The 18,271-nt window shown below is 39.0% G+C and overlaps 1 protein-coding gene across 4 annotated transcripts in view; it reads right to left on the reverse strand.

Annotated features, from left to right (window-relative positions):
• Positions 1-9,776, reverse strand: part of LOC128699344 (uncharacterized) — a 69,887-nt gene extending 60,111 nt beyond the window's left edge. The window contains exons 1-4 of one of the 4 annotated variants that reach the window (XM_053791998.2): positions 9,604-9,776; positions 5,867-5,966; positions 1,686-1,868; positions 913-1,120 (exon numbers count right to left, since the gene is read on the reverse strand). In XM_053791998.2, coding sequence (XP_053647973.2) covers positions 913-1,120; positions 1,686-1,868; positions 5,867-5,966; positions 9,604-9,739 — 627 coding nt within the window. In that variant the 5' untranslated portion in view covers positions 9,740-9,776. Of the gene's footprint in view, positions 1-912; positions 1,121-1,685; positions 1,869-5,866; positions 5,967-8,003; positions 8,047-8,775; positions 8,807-9,580 lie in introns of those variants that run through there. The other 3 variants (XM_053791997.2, XM_053791999.2, XM_070098228.1) reach the window with 3 other exon arrangements.
• Between the last annotated feature and the right edge of the window lie 8,495 nt (positions 9,777-18,271).

The following is an 18,271-nucleotide window of genomic DNA, read 5'->3' on the forward strand; positions in this document are numbered from 1 at the left end:
TCATCACCAGACACCAGGTAAGTGTCAATTATTCTATTGTTATTGTAATTATTCTATTTCATTAAGCTTAATATTTCATGTGGTAAAAGTTTTTTTTTCATACTTTTGGGTGTCTTGCACGGATTAATTTGATTTCCATTATTTCTTATGGGGAAAATTGATTCGCTTTCCGATAATTTTGGTTTACGATGAGCTCTCAGGAACGGATTAATATCGTGAACCGGGGGTCCACTGTATAAGCGCCAGCCTCCTTGTCTATGCTCCACAATCTCCACAACTATGGTGCTCTTCACAGCAACTCCAAGGCTGAGGGATTGATTACCTCATCTTTTGTATATAGTTCTACCGTCTTCAAGTTATGTCCTAAAATCTGTATGGATAAAGCCACTGGATGGCAAAATGTCTACAAAAAAGATAACCAGATGTTGAGCATGTGTCTAATTTTCATCTTGTCAATTCTGTATAACATTCATGTACAACTCCACATGAAGTGTTTTATATACCTGATGTTATTACCAGTCTATCTCATAGTGTTGGCAGTGCAACTGTTTGTGGTGTCATGTACTTTATACTTTAAGAACTATCAACAGAATAATTTGTTAATGCATTCAGTAATCATCACCTCTGTTGCCCAGTCTCAGGTCAGGCAACATACTCTGTATTGTTAAATTAAATATTACAGGAACAGGAACTGTTCAAGATACAAAGAAAAATGAAGTTAAATGTGTACTATATGCATCTGCAAGAATAAAGCCAGTAATCCTACCAGAATGCAAAACATTTAATAGATTTCTGTTCCACACTCTTATGACTGGATGGTAGTACAGTATATGTAAAACATACTTCAGATTACAAGAAACTCGAGACTACAGATCTTAAAAAGAGTTACAATAGTAAGAGCATTATATGTACCTGCACCGTCATCTTGGTTGTCATTGCAGGATCAATAATGGCGGCAAGTTCGTGAGCAGCAAAAATACGGAGAGGATTATTACGAAAGTCGAGCACTGAGATAAATCCTGCATCACAGATGCGCTTAAGCCGAGCAAGAGCCATATCCCGTTCCACATCCAGAGGAATATTGTAGCGTGGAATCATAACTGGGTCACTCATAAATTTCCTGAAATATCATTTCCCTTATAATTACATACAGTAAACACTAGCCTAACATATCAATGAGGAAGCTGAATTAAAACTTGATTTAGCATGAAATTGCAGAGGTGTATAGAGCACCTTTCGATATATTGTATGTAAATAAAAATATAAAGACTAGCACAATTATGTATTATTATGTTGTACTGTGTTATTATCATCAGATGACACTAACTGCAGTGAAAACCTTTACTGGTACAACATTTCACCCATAAGTGGGCCTTTTCAAGTACAGTACAATGTACAGAACTATAAAAGTAATCTCCTTTTCACAGTTTAAGAATTAAACCAGCTAGCAAGGCAGTGACAAAGTTCACTTTCAAATTATCAGTCATTCATGGGGGAGAGTGATAAGCCTGTAGAGGTCATGTGGTCTTGGAGAATGGAAGTTATTCAAGGTCAATTCAAGGAACTTGAGCAAAGGTCCAACTCCTTAGATCAGGAGCCCCTCACCAGCATTGAAGGAACCTACCCCTACTTAGTGTGGAGACTGGGTTCATCATTAAAGTATTAAAATTTAAAATAGCTCCTACCGAAACTTGGCCCTCATCTCATGATTATCGTGATCGAGTAGTGTGGTCATGGCTTGGACATTGAAGCTGTATGTACTCTGAACTGCACGTAGGTCTTCAGCAGGGGTTCTGTTACTCAAGGGCTCTGCAGAGGATGTGGCTGCTACTGCTGATGTTGACTGCCATCTCTGACCACATGAATACCTGGGATAAAAAGAAAATAAATAGCACTGTACTGTGGTGGGGCAAGTTGAGGGAGAGTGACACGAGATGCATGTATGTGAATGACAATTTACTTGCATGAAATAAGAGAGGACTAATTGGGTGAAAAGTCATGTTTGAGCCTATTACCAGTATTATAGAAGCTATAAAAACAGGTTGCAATTAGTATTTTGGTTCATGGAACAGTATACAGTAAGGAATAAAAAGGCACAATATCATGACTGAAACAATACAAATAACCCGCACATAGAGAGAGGAACTTACGACGATGTTTTGGTCTGACTTGGACCATTTATGTCACAATAATAGAAAGGAGAGGCGGTGGCAGTATACATGTATATAGGCCAGCTAGCCTATATATACTGTATAGCATAGGCCAGCTGGCCTATATATACACTGTCTCCTCTCCTTTCTGTTAGTGTGACTATGTAAATGGTCTAAGTCAGACTGAAACGTCGTCATAAGCTCCTCTCTCTATGTGCGGGTTATTTGTGTAGTGTACAGTACATACTCATGGATACAGTTCACAAAACTTTAATCTGATAGAGCAGATGTATGTGGCCCATAACTTGCAAAAATCCATTACAATGATCCATACTTATGAACAAAGTCCAAAAGACATCTATTTTATGAATGCTGATCTGCAATGCAAAAATGTGTGACAATTATCCTTTAGATTACCATTATCTATAGGATAATAGGTACAGGGTTACAAATAATTTGCTCTTAAGTTGAAACACGAGAAAAACAATTCTTTCACAAGATGGGGACCCTCTTATACTGTACTAATACTGAGGTTTATCTAGAAACATACTGTAATGCATTGTATTAATAGTTTGCTAAATCAGCAAGCGGGTGAATAAGACATTTAATACTTGGGTATCTCTGCAAGAGACGATTCACCAGCCAGTGGCTTTATCAGTCGAATACAGAGAACAATCCTGTAGATGGTGAAAACACGAAGCAGTAGTTTGAGGTGATTACTCACTCAACCTTGCTAGATGGTGGTGTTCAGTCCACCAGTCTTGATGAATTTAAAGATGTCCAAGGATGCAGGCTTATTACAGACAGTAGAGGTGAAACAGCTCAACGATGGCATCACAGGTGAAGAGAGTCCATAAGTGGAAATAGATCATGCAAATAGATTTAGCAAGCATAGAGTTGTGGAAGAATTCTCTGTACAAAGATTCCAAGATTAATGGTTTATGAAACAAACAAGTAGATGACTAAGATATGTACAACACTTGGGTATCTTTAGTTAGCATTGATAAAGCCACTAGTTGGCAAAACATCTCCTAAATAAAGATACCCTAGTGTTGCACACGTGTCTTGTTCATCTACTTGTTGGTTTCATAAACCATTAATACAATATTTTGTCTGACACAGTGTATCTTTGAATCTTTGTACAGGGAATTCTTCCACAGCTTTATACTTGCCAAACCTATTGGCATGACCTACTTCCAGTAATAGACTTCGCTCACCTGTAAGGCCATCTTCAAGCTGCTTTACCTCCACTGTCTCTAGTACGTACATAGGCCTGCATCCTTGGGCATCTACTCGGTTAGTGTTCTCTGTATTGAACTGATAAAGCCACTGGTTGACAAAACTTCTTCTAAATAAAGTTGCTCATGTGTCTTAACCCTTTTGGTAGTCATCGTGTAGAACTATGTCTTTGAGGCCAGGGTCGCTAACGTAGTTCTATGTCATGAACTCAGCTCATTCAGAAAAGCTGTGAGCAGTAAATTTTGGACTAGATATGAGAGAATGGGTCTGTGTGGTGAGTGTATACCTAGAGAGGAGTTTGAGGATCAATGCCTCCACAGCCAGGTCTGTGACTAGTATGAAAAAAATCCTGCCTCACTGTGTGCTTTGTTTTAAACAGCAACTTTGAGGTGTTTTCTTGGATGATTTTTATCGTTTTATTGGCAGTTTCTCAGTATCATTTCATAGAAACGAAGACATGCTACTGAAATAAAGATTTTGGTTGGTTTCAGGACTGGAAATAGCCTGAAATTGAGCTCAAAGTAGCAGGAATAGGTATTAGATTATTGCTGATTTTCTTGAGGACAGGCAAGGCCTCCCTACACTCCCTGGTGTGCTTTATGAGTTTTTAATAGGTCTGATTCAATTATTGGGATACTATAAACCATGACCAATCATTTTTGGTTAAATTTTATTATCCAAGAAATAGAGTAAATCTTCCATTTTTGTGTTATTATGAATTCAAAATGAAAGGTAAGTGTTATAAAGGAGAGGCCTGGGGACATGATTAATGAACTGAGGAAATATTTTAGCGACAGGAATGTCCACATTGTTTATTTTGGACTACTTTTAAATTGTTATTTTTTCCAATTTTATGTAAAATTGGCCAAATTATTATTGACTTCTTTGCACTTTATAGAATAGCTGTAATAGCCTAATGAGTGGTTTGGTTTCCTGTACATACTAAGTCAAAAGGAGCAATGAAACTGGTTTAAAATAGGACTCAAAATGAGTGAAGCATGAACTGCACCTGGAGCACTAACTTTGCACCTAAGTTTTCCATCAAATTTCACATTTATGGTGTCATTACATTCCAAAGATTCTCTACAATTTCAGATTTTTTTTTTTAAAGTGGACACTGAGAAATATTAATTTTTGGGGTTTGGACAGTGAAAGGGTTAAACGTGCTACTGTACAAATATATTGTAATTCATGAAACTGGGAATAATGTACCACAATTTCTGAATAGTGCCATACACAAATAACCCGCCCACACACAGGAGAGAGAAAAGCTTATAACAACATTTTGGTCCAACTGGAACCATTCACAAGTCACAGTGACTGAAGAGAATGAGTGAGCCAGTATATATAGGTAACAGGGACAGGGATGGGACAGAGAGAGGAAGAAAAAGAAATATTGGTAGTGGTAATGCTCATTCATTCTCTTCTGTCAGTGTGACTTGTGAATGGGCGAAGTCAGAGTGAAATGTTGTCTTAAGCCTTTCTCTCTCCTATGTGCAGGTTATTTGTATAGTGTTCCAGTCATGGTATTGTGAAGCAGATAGACAGACTGAAGCAAAATAAGTCGCCGGGTCCTGATGAGGTTTTTTCAAGGGTTCTTAAGGAATGCAAAATGGAACTCTGTGAACCATTAACTAATATTTTTAATTTATCTCTTCAAACAGGTGTAGTGTCTGATATGTGGAAGATGGCTAATGTAACTCCTATTTTTAAAACAGGGGACAAGTCGTTACCGTCAAATTGTAGGCAAATTACTAGAGTCAATTATAGCTGAGATTATAAGAAGCCATCTCGATAAGCATAGCTTGATTAATGATACTCAGCATGGATTCACAAGAGGCCGGTCTTGTCTAACTAATTTATTAACTATCTTCAGTAAAGCTTTTGAGGCTGTTGACCACAATAAAGAATTTGTATTATTTACTTAGATATAAAAGTGCTCTCGTGGATCGAGTCATGGCTCACTGACAGGAAGCAGAGTGTGTCCATAAATGGGGTTAAATCCGAGTGGGGATCTGTAACAAGTGGCGTTCTACAGGGATCAGTCTTGAGCCCGTTGTTGTTTATAATATATATCAATGATCTTGATGAGGGAATTACTAGTGATATGAGCAAATTCGCCGATGACACAAAGATAGGTAGGATAATTGATTCAAACGTAGATGTTATGGAACTTCAGGAGGATTTAAACAAACTCTATTCTTGGTCAGAAAAGTGGCAGATGCAGTTCAATGTAGATAAATGCAAGGTTCTGAAGCTTGGGAGTGCCCATAACCCTAGTACTTATAAGTTAAATGATGTAGAACTTAGCCATACAGATTGCGAAAAAGACTTGGGGGTTATGGTGAGCATATTTTACAAGATGATATGATCCTAACACAAATTAAAGAAAAGCCTCAAAAAGAAATTTGAAGGCAATCAAAAATTTTCTATAACAACAAGTCAGTAAGAAAACACTATTGCTATTAAAAACCTACTTGGTAACAGAGACATGATGCTGCCGTATACCTAATGAAGCAAGGCGAGCCAAGTTTGGTGTTACACGGAACATTGTATCCTCTGCCTTAAAGCAAAACTCTGAAAACAATGAGATATTACAATAAAAGCAAGAATATAAATCCTGTTTGTGCACTACTAGACTAGGCAAGTCTAGAAAGGCTTCCCACAGCATAGATAATTTAAATGAAAATGAAAGTACAGCCTCTTTTCACTTAACGATGGAGTTCTTTTCCTAAGACCACGTCAGTAAATGAATTCGTCGCTAAGTGAGAAGCTTACTACTGTACTATAATGGTAGTGGGTTTGTGTCAACCATCTTTGATACTGTTTTAATGTCACCTTTGCACCATTTATAACATGTCTGGTATATTTTTAAATGTTTATACAGCAGAGAGCCTGTTGCAAGTCCGATCCGTCAGTAAACGAGTACGTCGCTAAGTGAGGATAAGCAGTACTGTAGTACATAAATACCATTACCTCTCAAAATAAAAAAATCTTAGAAATACAGAAATATAATGGTTATTTTCATGTATTCTACACACTGGCTGAGTTACCATTTCAGTGTTTACATGTAAGCCCTGTATTAGTACAATACTGAAACTAATCTCCAAATTACACATATATGTATTTGATTATTTTGCTCTGCAATATTCATAATCACCAGTACCCAGAGCTCTTTAACAAACTCAGTATTAGATGCATGTAAGTTATGTGTTGTGTTTGGTAACAAGCCTGGTGGCGAAAGCTTTCGCTTCACATGGCAAGCGTTCGGGTTCGATTCCCGGTGAAGGGGTTGAAACATTGGACGTGTTTCCTTACACCAGTTGTCTATGTTCACTCATCAATAAAATGGGTACCTGGGTGTTAGTTGACTGGTGTGGGTCGCATCCTGGGACAAAACTGACCTAATTTGCCCGAAATGCTCAGAAAAACAAGGGGTTTTCTATATAATAGTATGACATTGATGTCAGCTAGGCCTGTATACCTTGTACATGTACTCGTAGTAAATACAGATATTATTATACATGTATTATTATTTTGGTTATTATTTTTTTTTAACACACCTAGTCCAATTGGCTTCCAATTTTTAACATTGGAGAACTATATGTAATTAGAGGAAGGTTATTCTGAGTTAAAACTTTTTTTTAGAGCAAACATTAACCCATAAACGGTCCAAACGTGTATATACGTTCTCTCACATAGCGCCCCAAATGTATATACGTATATGTTTCCTTTGTCATTCATTCAACATTGGCACTATATGCCTGATATCATCATTGGCACGATATGCCTGAGTCAACTAGACATGAGAGAAAGGGTTTGTGCACTCAGTGTGCACCATATGAAAAAAATTGGGGACGCCCGGGTACCACATGCTCTATTTTTCCTATATATATAAAAAAAAAAAAAATTCTCAAAAAATTAGGGGCGCTGCGCGAGTGAATGTATATATACGTTTGGACCGTTTAAGGGTTAAAAGAACAAAATTTGTTGTCCAAACAGTCTGTTGTTGAATTGTCTGTTATTGTCATGGTTCAATGGGCAAATCATTCTTGAATTTAACACAGTACATTGTTTCTGGGATTCTCTGCCATTGTAATAATCACAGAAAAAGAATCTCATCATTTGGATTTAACACTGAGTATTACCAGACTCACTGGCCTATCAGCCTATTAAATAGAGGTTTCACTAAATTTAAACATCTGAGATTATACCACGATTTTTATAACTTGTCAATATACCACATTATAATTCCTGTATATTGAGATGAAAATCCTAAACCCACAGAGGTCTTGTAGGGCCTAAGAAATGGAAGACAATTTGGTTTGATCCAAGGAAGGGAAGGACAAGTGCAATTACTTGCCTCAAGAGCCCCTCACCAGCATCAAGGGGAATGGAAATAGGTCAAATTATCTAACTTTACTGGATCATCCTAGGTTAAATCAACATAATGTAATAATGTACATATACGAGTGCTAATATCATCAGTGTGCCATTGAAAAAATCTAATACCATATTATTAGTGCTGATTGCCTAAATAAACACTGATAACTGAATGACATAGGTTTTATGTGCAATACACAAATAACCCGCACATAAAAGACAGAAGCTTACGACGACGTTTCGGTCCGACTTGGACCATTGACAAAGTCACACTAACATGGTCCAAGTCGGACCGAAACGTCGTCGTAAGCTTCTGTCTTTTATGTGCGGGTTATTTGTGTATCGTTCCAGTCACGGTATTGTGCCTTTTTGTTATTTTTTATGTGCAATATTTTACCATGCTTAAAACCATTTTTGTTACAAATCAATGTACTTTTGTTTTGACTTAAGTTCCATACCACTACCTGCAATAATAAATTAACCTTCATAAAATTGTTCTTTGCTACAATTTTCATAAATATTGTATAAATCTACAACTAAACACAATACTGTAATCAAATAAGAACGTAAGAATGAAGGAACACTGCAGGAGGCCTAGGTAGGTCTGACTTGCACCCAACCATGACCACTCAAATATCCATCTAACTTACATTTCAAGCTACCTGAAGTTCTCAACCTGACAATAATATTCATAATCAAATGCTAGTTTACATAGACAAAAGAAACAAAAAAAAAAAGACACTACGTACCTAAGGACCCCAATGGAAATGTCACTGATTTTTTTGGGTTATCCTAGGTAATTTACACTATGTAATAATAGTAGAATTATCAACAAAATGTTAGGTTAATGGACACAGACACAACTAATGTGACATTTTATTGTGGTAACATTTTTCTCTCCTGAAGAGCAAAAAATTGCCAAAATATCACATTAGCAGCATTTGTGTCCACTTACCTTACAATTTACACTATATATGATAAATATACTTGTGTGTACTAGTACCTAAATAAACTGGCATATTTAGATACAGGTGACAGACAGCCCCACCAGGTGAACCTGACTGACAGACTTTAATGCACAGAAACAGCTTCCTTATTGAAGTTTGAGGTTATTGATGGTGTTTACTGTTTTCTATCTGTATATTATAACAATAACATAAAGAAATATTTACAATGGCTTTGAGGACACTCAGATGAGATGGGTACATAAAACGCACATTATGAAGATTTAACCATGGATAACCCACTTTAAGGTAAACAATGGAAAAAAAAGTAATTTGGATTTTTTTGGAAGGTTACCCTGCGTAATGTATACATTTGTTACTATGTAAAACAATTTTTTTTCATCTAAAATTATGTAACTGTACTTGAACGTATTTCCATTAGGGTTCCTAGCAACAGGAACACTAAATGAGTCACAATGTTTCACTGGGTTATCCTGGGTTAAATCTGTGTAATATACTTATATCTGTCAATAACACTTCTCCACTTCAACATCAATGTTGAAAATTTACATGTAGGCCAAAAACACAATATAACAATTACTTGTGCTAAAAACACCCACAATATAACAATTACGTAGCTTTGTTTAACCTCTTTTCTGTGGTTATCATTGGTAATTTACACAAATATTTATATAAAACAACATTTATCATCCCAAGGCTGTAACTGGACTTAATAAACCTGGCAAACTGCACGTATTCCTGAAAAAAAAACCTTCTAACATGTGTTTTAACACATAAAACCTACACTCCAGAGAGTGTAACACACTAGGTTTATATTAAGGAAATGCAGCAGACATTAATGACCTGAGACGTGAGGGAGTAGTGACCTGGGAAGTGTGTAATAACTAATATTACAGTAATAGAACTGTGAAGCTGCTGGTGCTGGCTGTCGTCCAGGACTGCTGTTGCCCAGGACTGCTGCTGCTGCTGCTGCTGCTGCTGCCTTAACTTTATCAACCACATAATAACACTAAATACCACAAAACAAAAAAACTTTAACTATAAACATTACATCAAGCTAAGAAAAACGACACTAACATGCAAATATAATTATTACTACTACTAAAATTATTATTTATATTATTATTTTATTATCTTCATGTATTTTATTAAAAGAACATTTTACATCAAAAATATCCACGACCACAGTTACACCGGTAGACAACCACAGTTAAACCAGCAGACAACCACAGTTAAACCAGCAGACAACCACAGTTAAACCAGCAGATAAGTTAAGCCGGCAGACAACCACAGTTAAACCAGCAGATAACCAGTTAAACCGGCAGACAACCACAGTGAAACCAACAGATAACCACAGTTAAACAGCAGATAACAGTTAAACCAGCAGACAACCACAGTTAAACCAGCAGATAACCAGTTTGTGGAAAATACTGTATATATTTTCCAGAAATTCAGTATTTATATGTAAATAGATGGCCATACTGTATTTAATAATATTTGTCATAGAAAACGGAAAGCCTGCGTCTGCGCAGACAGGACTCTCGCCATCTTGGTTTTGAATTGGATACAACGTTAATATAATGGGAAGAATTTTTCGTGCTCTGAGAGGTTAAAATTGGATTGACACCTCTCAAATAGGAGGCGAAATTGTTGGATGTGCATTCCTGCATAACTTGAGATATCAGACGACTGGACAAGACAGCTCCATGAACCTCAGATAAGCTCTCTAGATTTGTATATAATTCTGGCCAGTGTTTTCATAAATTTAGTTAGTGAGGTTTTTCTGAGTATGATACAACTTAATATCCAGTCAAATTGGTGAGTGATATTAAGATATATTTTCCTTCTGTTATGTATATGAATTTATATATATTTTTTAATATAGTCCACAAATTTATATATTTACCAGCATTCCTGGTGATGTATATTTCATTTATAATTTATAGGTCCAGAGCAACTTGTGGATATGACAGTGGTAGGTATCGAAGGGGGACATTTTTTGCGACCTAGGTGTCCCAAATTCCTACTTGTCTAACTGATAAATAATAGTTATCATTGTTCATTTACTGTTATGTACATAATTATACATTCAGATAAATGCAATTTTCCACACAGTTAAACCGGCAGGCAACCACAGTTACACCAGAAGACAACCACAATCATACCATCAGACAACCAGTTAAATCGCAAGACACCCATAGTTACACCAGCAGACGACCACAGTTTTTTTTATTTATGTATTTATTTATTTACAATTTGAGCATACATACAGAGGTACAAAAAATACAGATAAGAGCAGCATGCCAAAGCCACTTATACTATGCATAGCATTTCGGGCTGGCTTAAAATTAACTAAGCAATGATGAAATCAGTGATAATACATTATTGTAAACAGATAACTATAAAGCACAAATGAGTATTACAAAGACAGGTCATATGGTTGCATGCATTGTTGTACATTCAGTCGTATGGAGTATTCTGTTAGGTAGTGTATTTAAAAAATAATAAAGTTAGATTGGGTTTTAGGTTTAACATTTATGTGATATAATTGTGAGAAACATTTAAGATATATAATTTATAAGGTTCAGTTATTCAGTATTTATTTGGTTTTGGGTGAGTAAGTGATCTTTGAGAAGAGACTTGAATTTATAAACAGGTAGTGTTTCTTTTATATTTACAGGTAATGAATTCCAGATTTTAGAGCCTTTTATGTGCATTGAGTTTTTGCATAGTGTGAGATGGACACGAGGAACATCAAAGAGTGATCTGTGCCTGTGTTATGGTCATGTGTTCTGTTGAGGTTGGCAAGGAGATGTTTGAGGGGAGGGTTAATGTCAGAGTTAAGTGTTCTATGTATGTAATAGGTGCAGTAATAAGTATGGATGTTTTGTATGGTGAGTAGGTTTAGTGTATTGAATATTGGTTACACTAGAAGACAACCACACCAGCAGACCACCAGTTAAACCGGCAGACAACCACAGTTACAATAACAGACAACCACAGTTACACCAGCAGATAACCACAGATACACCAGCAGACAACCACAGTTACACCAGCAGATAACCACAGTTACACCAGCAGACAACCACAGTTACACCAGCAGATAACCACAGTTACACCAGCAGACAACCACAGTTACACGAGCATACAACCACAGTTACACCAGCAGACAACCAGTTACACCAGACACGCATGGTTACACCATAAGACAACCACAACCACACCATCGGACAATCCTTCAAAATCACCGGTCAACATATTTCGTAAACGCTAACAAAAAATATCACAAACTGTCAGTAATTGCAATAAATCTGCTGGGTAGACCATCGTAATTTCTTTAGCGTGCCAAGTAAATAACGCGCACACACACACACGGACCCTCGACGAGGCGGGACCAGGAGCTTTGACTGGGCCCCTGCAACCAAATATCTGGAGAATACCTGGAGAGGGCTTCGGGGGTCAACGCCCCCGCGGCCCGGTCTTTGACCAGGCCTCATGGTGGATCAGGGCCTGATCAACCAGCAGAGGCGTCGCTAGAGTTGGTGTCACCCGGGGCAGAATCTCTGGTGTCACCCGTAACCTATTACTCATCCATCTCCCTTTTGCCACCTGATGCCCTCGCTTCCTTCCTGCCCTGCAGCGCTGTATAGCCCTTGTGGCTTAGCGCTTCTTTTTGATTATAATAATAATCTGGTGTCACCCGGGGCAGAATCTCTGGTGTCACCCGGGGCAGCATCTTTGGTGTCACCCCCATGAAATTCAAGGGCGGGGGAATGGGGGTGGGGTAAAATCCAGTTATGTCACTACTGCATGAGTTAGTTGTTAGTTTAATATGTTTATTATGCACCCCATACCCATCCTGTGGGCGGTAGTCAAAAGATTACAGAGGTACATAATTGGTCCAGGGACTGGACTCCAAAGTTTTGATAGCTGAGCAAGTTACAGAGGTAATGAACTCACAATTTACAAAGGTAATGAACTCACAATTTACAAAGGTAATGAACTCACAATTTACAAAGGTAATGAACTCCAGGTAATGACCAGTGACTAATGTTTAACAATGAGAACGTTTAAGGGCCATAAACTGAACAGGAGAATACTTCTCAACTTTATTAATGATAAAATAAATAATCGTAGTAATATTGAGGAAACATAAACGCAAATACTACTTTGAGTACAACCAACAGATCCTACATTTATTCATTTTCAACAATGCAAAAACAAAACAAAAAAAAAAAACTTGAAAAATAAAGAAAAACATTGCAATATCAGAGAAACACTAGTTCCGATATGACCTTGAGTACAGGTAACATCACAGTAAATCTGATCTTATAATCACCACCACCAGATGTAGACCAAACGAAATGTAAACTTTGCCAGATGGATTATTGTCACACCCTGCGTCATTATGTACTGGAGTGCGATAAAATTAATGAATTTAGAAACAACTCACTCAGAAGTGTTCAAGAAATGGCTAAGTATTTTATCCACAGTGGTATATTACAGATCATTCTGGAGAAATACCCTGACTTTGCTAGCTGTAAATAAAGCATTACCACATATGTGCATGTGTGTGTGTGTGTGTGTGTGTGTGTGTGTGTGTGTGTGTGTGTGTGTGTGTGTGTGTGTGTGTGTGTGTGTGTGTGTGTGTGTGTGTGTACTCACCTAGTTGTACTCACCTAGTTGAGGTTGCGGGGGTCGAGTCCGAGCTCCTGGCCCCGCCTCTTCACTGATCGCTACTAGGTCACTCTCCCTGAGCCGTGAGCTTTATCATACCTCTGCTTAAAGCTATGTATGGATCCTGCCTCCACTACATCGCTTCCCAAACTATTCCACTTACTGACTACTCTGTGGCTGAAGAAATACTTCCTAAAGGAGGAGTAGATGTAAAATAGAAAGAGACAGGCGCTCCCTTTACAGGCGACGGAAAAGAATAACAGAGCGGCTAAAAGAGGTCAATATATCTGAAATGCGCAGGGAGACACTGGTCAGAGAAATTGCAAGCATCGAACTTAAGCTAAAAGAATCCTTTAGGAGTCAGGAATCGCGGGAAGAACTAAATGCTATAAATGAAATCGAAAGAAATCCAAAGTATTTCTTCTCCTATGCCAAATCAAAATCGAGAACAACGCCCAGTATTGGGCCCCTACTTAAACAAGATGGGTCCTACACAGATGACAGCAAGGAAATGAGTGAGCTACTCAAGTCCCAATATGACTCAGTTTTTAGCAAGCCGCTAACCAGACTGAGAGTCGAAGATCAAAATGAATTTTTTATGAGAGAGCCACAAAATTTGATTAACACAAGCCTATCCGATGTTATCCTGACGCCAAATGACTTCGAACAGGCGATAAATGACATGCCCATGCACTCTGCCCCAGGGCCAGACTCATGGAACTCTGTGTTCATCAAGAACTGCAAGAAGCCCCTATCACGAGCCTTTTCCATCCTATGGAGAGGGAGCATGGACACGGGGGTCGTCCCTCAGTTACTAAAAACAACAGACATAGCCCCACTCCACAAAGGGGGCAGTAAAGCAACAGCAAAGAACTACAGACCAATAGCACTAACATCCCATATCATAAAAATCTTTGAAAGGGTCCTAAGAAGCAAGATCACCACCCATCTAGAAACCCATCAGTTACACAACCCAGGGCAACATGGGTTTAGAACAGGTCGCTCCTGTCTGTCTCAACTACTGGATCACTACGACAAGGTCCTAAATGCACTAGAAGACAAAAAGAATGCAGATGTAATATATACAGACTTTGCAAAAGCCTTCGACAAGTGTGACCATGGCGTAATAGCGCACAAAATGCGCGCTAAAGGAATAACAGGAAAAGTCGGTCGATGGATCTATAATTTCCTCACTAACAGAACACAGAGAGTAGTCGTCAACAGAGTAAAGTCCGAGGCAGCTACGGTGAAAAGCTCTGTTCCACAAGGCACAGTACTAGCTCCCATCTTGTTCCTCATCCTCATATCCGACATAGACAAGGATGTCAGCCACAGCACCGTGTCTTCCTTTGCAGATGACACCCGAATCTGCATGACAGTGTCTTCCATTGCAGACACTGCAAGGCTCCAGGCGGACATCAACCAAATCTTTCAGTAGGCTGCAGAAAACAATATGAAGTTCAACGATGAGAAATTTCAATTACTCAGAGTACAAAACAAATTCTGGCCACAAAATAGAGCGAAACACCAACGTCAAAGACCTGGGAGTGATTATGTCGGAGGATCTCACCTTCAAGGACCATAACATTGTATCAATCGCATCTGCTAGAAAAATGACAGGATGGATAATGAGAACCTTCAAAACTAGGGAGGCCAAGCCCATGATGACACTCTTCAGGTCACTTGTTCTATCTAGGCTGGAATATTGCTGCACTCTAACAGCACCTTTCAAGGCAGGTGAAATTGCCGACCTAGAAAATGTACAGAGAACTTTCACGGCGCGCATAACGGAGATAAAACACCTCAATTACTGGGAGCGCTTGAGGTTTCTAAACCTGTATTCCCTGGAACGCAGGAGGGAGAGATACATGATTATATACACCTGGAAAATCCTAGAGGGACTAGTACCGAACTTGCACACGAAAATCACTCACTACGAAAGCAAAAGACTTGGCAGACGATGCACCATCCCCCCAATGAAAAGCAGGGGTGTCACTAGCACGTTAAGAGACCATACAATAAGTGTCAGGGGCCCGAGACTGTTCAACTGCCTCCCAGCACACATAAGGGGGATTACCAACAGACCCCTGGCAGTCTTCAAGCTGGCACTGGACAAGCACCTAAAGTCAGTTCCTGATCAGCCGGGCTGTGGCTCGTACGTTGGTTTGCGTGCAGCCAGCAGCAACAGCCTGGTTGATCAGGCGCTGATCCACCAGGAGGCCTGGTCACAGACCGGGCCGCGGGGGCATTGACCCCCGAAACTCTCTCCAGGTAAACTCCAGGTAACATCCCTGTGATTCATCTGTGTCTTCAGCTTCCAACTGTGTCCCCTTGTTACTGTGTCCAATCTCTGGAACATCCTGTCTTTGTCCACCTTGTCAATTCCTCTCAGTATTTTGTATGTCGTTATCATGTCCCCCCTATCTCTCCTGTCCTCCAGTGTCGTCAGGTTGATTTCCCTTAACCTCTCCTCGTAGGACATACCTCTTAGCTCTGGGACTAGTCTTGTTGCAAACCTTTGCACTTTCTCTAGTTTCTTCACGTGCTTGGCTAGGTGTGGGTTCCAAACTGGTGCCGCATACTCCAATATGGGCCAAACATACACGGTGTACAGGGTGTGTGTGTGTGTGTGTGTGTGTGTGTGTGTGTGTGTGTGTGTGTGTGTGTGTGTGTGTGTGTGTGTGTGTGTGTGTGTGTGTGTGTATGTGTATGAGTGTGAGTGTGTGTGTGTGTGTGTGTGTGTGTGTGTGTGTGTGTGTGTGTGTGTGTGTGTGTGTGTGAGTATGAGTGTGTGTGTGTGTATGAGTGTGTGTGTGTGTGTATGACTGTGTGTGTGTATGAGTGTGTGTGCGTGTGTGTATGAGTTTGTGTATGTGTGTGTGTGTGTGTGTGTGTGATTATGTGTGTGTGTGTATGAATTTGTATGTGTGTGTGTGTGTGTGTGTGTGTGTGTGTGTGTGATTATGTGTGTGTGTGTATGAATTTGTATGTGTGTGTGTGTGTGTGTGTGAGAGAGAGAGAGACTCAGCAATCAACATTTGCACCAATAACTCACTACAGTTGTGACCGGGTGTGGAAGTGTGAATTGCTCATTACTCTAAAATTTGTTCATGATTGCAGCCATGTATACACGTAAGTAACCATTCTTACAGTATTCATTACCTTTGTAACTTGTGAGTTCATTACCTTTGTAACTTGTGAGTTCATTACCTTGTACCTAGTTCAGCCATCAAAACTTTGGAGCCCGGTCCCTGGACCCATTGTGTACCTCTGTAATCTGTAAATACCTTTGTAACTTGTCATGATTGTGACTAGACCTACCTGGAGTTCATTACCTTTGTAAATTGTGAGTTCATTACCTTTGTAAATTGTGAATTCATTACCTCTGTAACTTGCTCAGCTATCAAAACTTTGAGGCCCAGTCCCTGGACCCATTATGTACCTCTGTAATCTTTTGACTACCGCCCACTGGATGGGTATGGGGTGCATAATAAACATATTAAACTAACTAACATCATCAAAATCAATCTATCAAATCATCAAAATCAACGAAGGATTTTTCTCTTATGTTGGTGAGGCACTGTTTTGTACACCAATACATAAAGGTGGTGACCCTCCAGACGTAAACAACTACAGGCCAATATCAAACTTACCATTGCTATCCAAAATCTTCGAGAAACTCGTGCACAGGAGACTATATTCATTTATAACGTCACAAAACATACTCAACCCCTGCCAATTTGGATTCAGGAAAAATAAAAGCACTAATGATGCAATTATAAAAATGCTAGACCTGCTTTACACAGCATTGGAAAATAAGGAATATCCGCTAGGAATTTTTATTGACCTAAGAAAAGCGTTTGACACAGTAGACCATGGCATCCTACTTCACAAACTTGACCACTATGGTATAAGAGGTCATGCACTTGCATATTTTAAATCCTACCTTTCTAATAGGTATCAGTATGTCACAATTAAAGACACAGCCTCATCAATACGGCCACTTGATACTGGAGTTCCTCAGGGAAGTGTCCTTGGACCCCTGCTCTTCCTCATTTACATCAATGATCTTCCAAACATATCCCAACACCTGAAACCCATTCTCTTTGCTGACGACACGACTTACGTCATCTCCCACCCTAATCTTGCCACCCTCAACACCATTGTTAACGAGGAGCTGCTCAAAATATCGACTTGGATGACAGCCAATAAACTTACACTTAACACTGGCAAAACCTACTATATTATGTTTAGTAGCAGAGCAGGTGCTGCGCAACTTAACATTAAGATCGACAACACTCTAATTGCCAGACATAATGAGGGCAAATTCCTTGGCCTATACCTCGACAACAACCTAAATTTCAGCACCCATATCCAACACATAAAAAAAGTATCCAAAACGGTGGGGATCCTCTCCAAGATACGATACTACGTGCCGCAAACTGCCCTTCTCACACTATACCATTCACTTATATATCCATACCTCACCTATGCTATCTGTGCTTGGGGTTCAACTGCAGCAACACACCTAAAGCCAATAATAACCCAACAAAAAGCCGCAGTAAGAATAATCACTAAATCCCATCCCTGGCAACACCCCCCCCCACTCTTCATAGATCTAAACTTACTCCCTGTTCAGAACATCCACACTTTGTACTGTGCAATCTATATCTACAGGACCTTAAATTCCAATATTAACCTTGACCTAAAATGCTTTCTTGATAGTTGTGACAGGATCCACAGACACAAACATCTCTATGACATTCCCCGTGTTCGACTAAACCTTTACAAAAATTCAATGTATTTCAAAGGACCTAAAATCTGGAACACCCTACCTGAAAACTCTAGAACTGCAGA

The sequence above is a fragment of the Cherax quadricarinatus genome, chromosome 61 (genome assembly GCF_038502225.1).
Source record: "Cherax quadricarinatus isolate ZL_2023a chromosome 61, ASM3850222v1, whole genome shotgun sequence".
In the NCBI taxonomy this organism is placed as follows: domain Eukaryota; kingdom Metazoa; phylum Arthropoda; class Malacostraca; order Decapoda; family Parastacidae; genus Cherax; species Cherax quadricarinatus.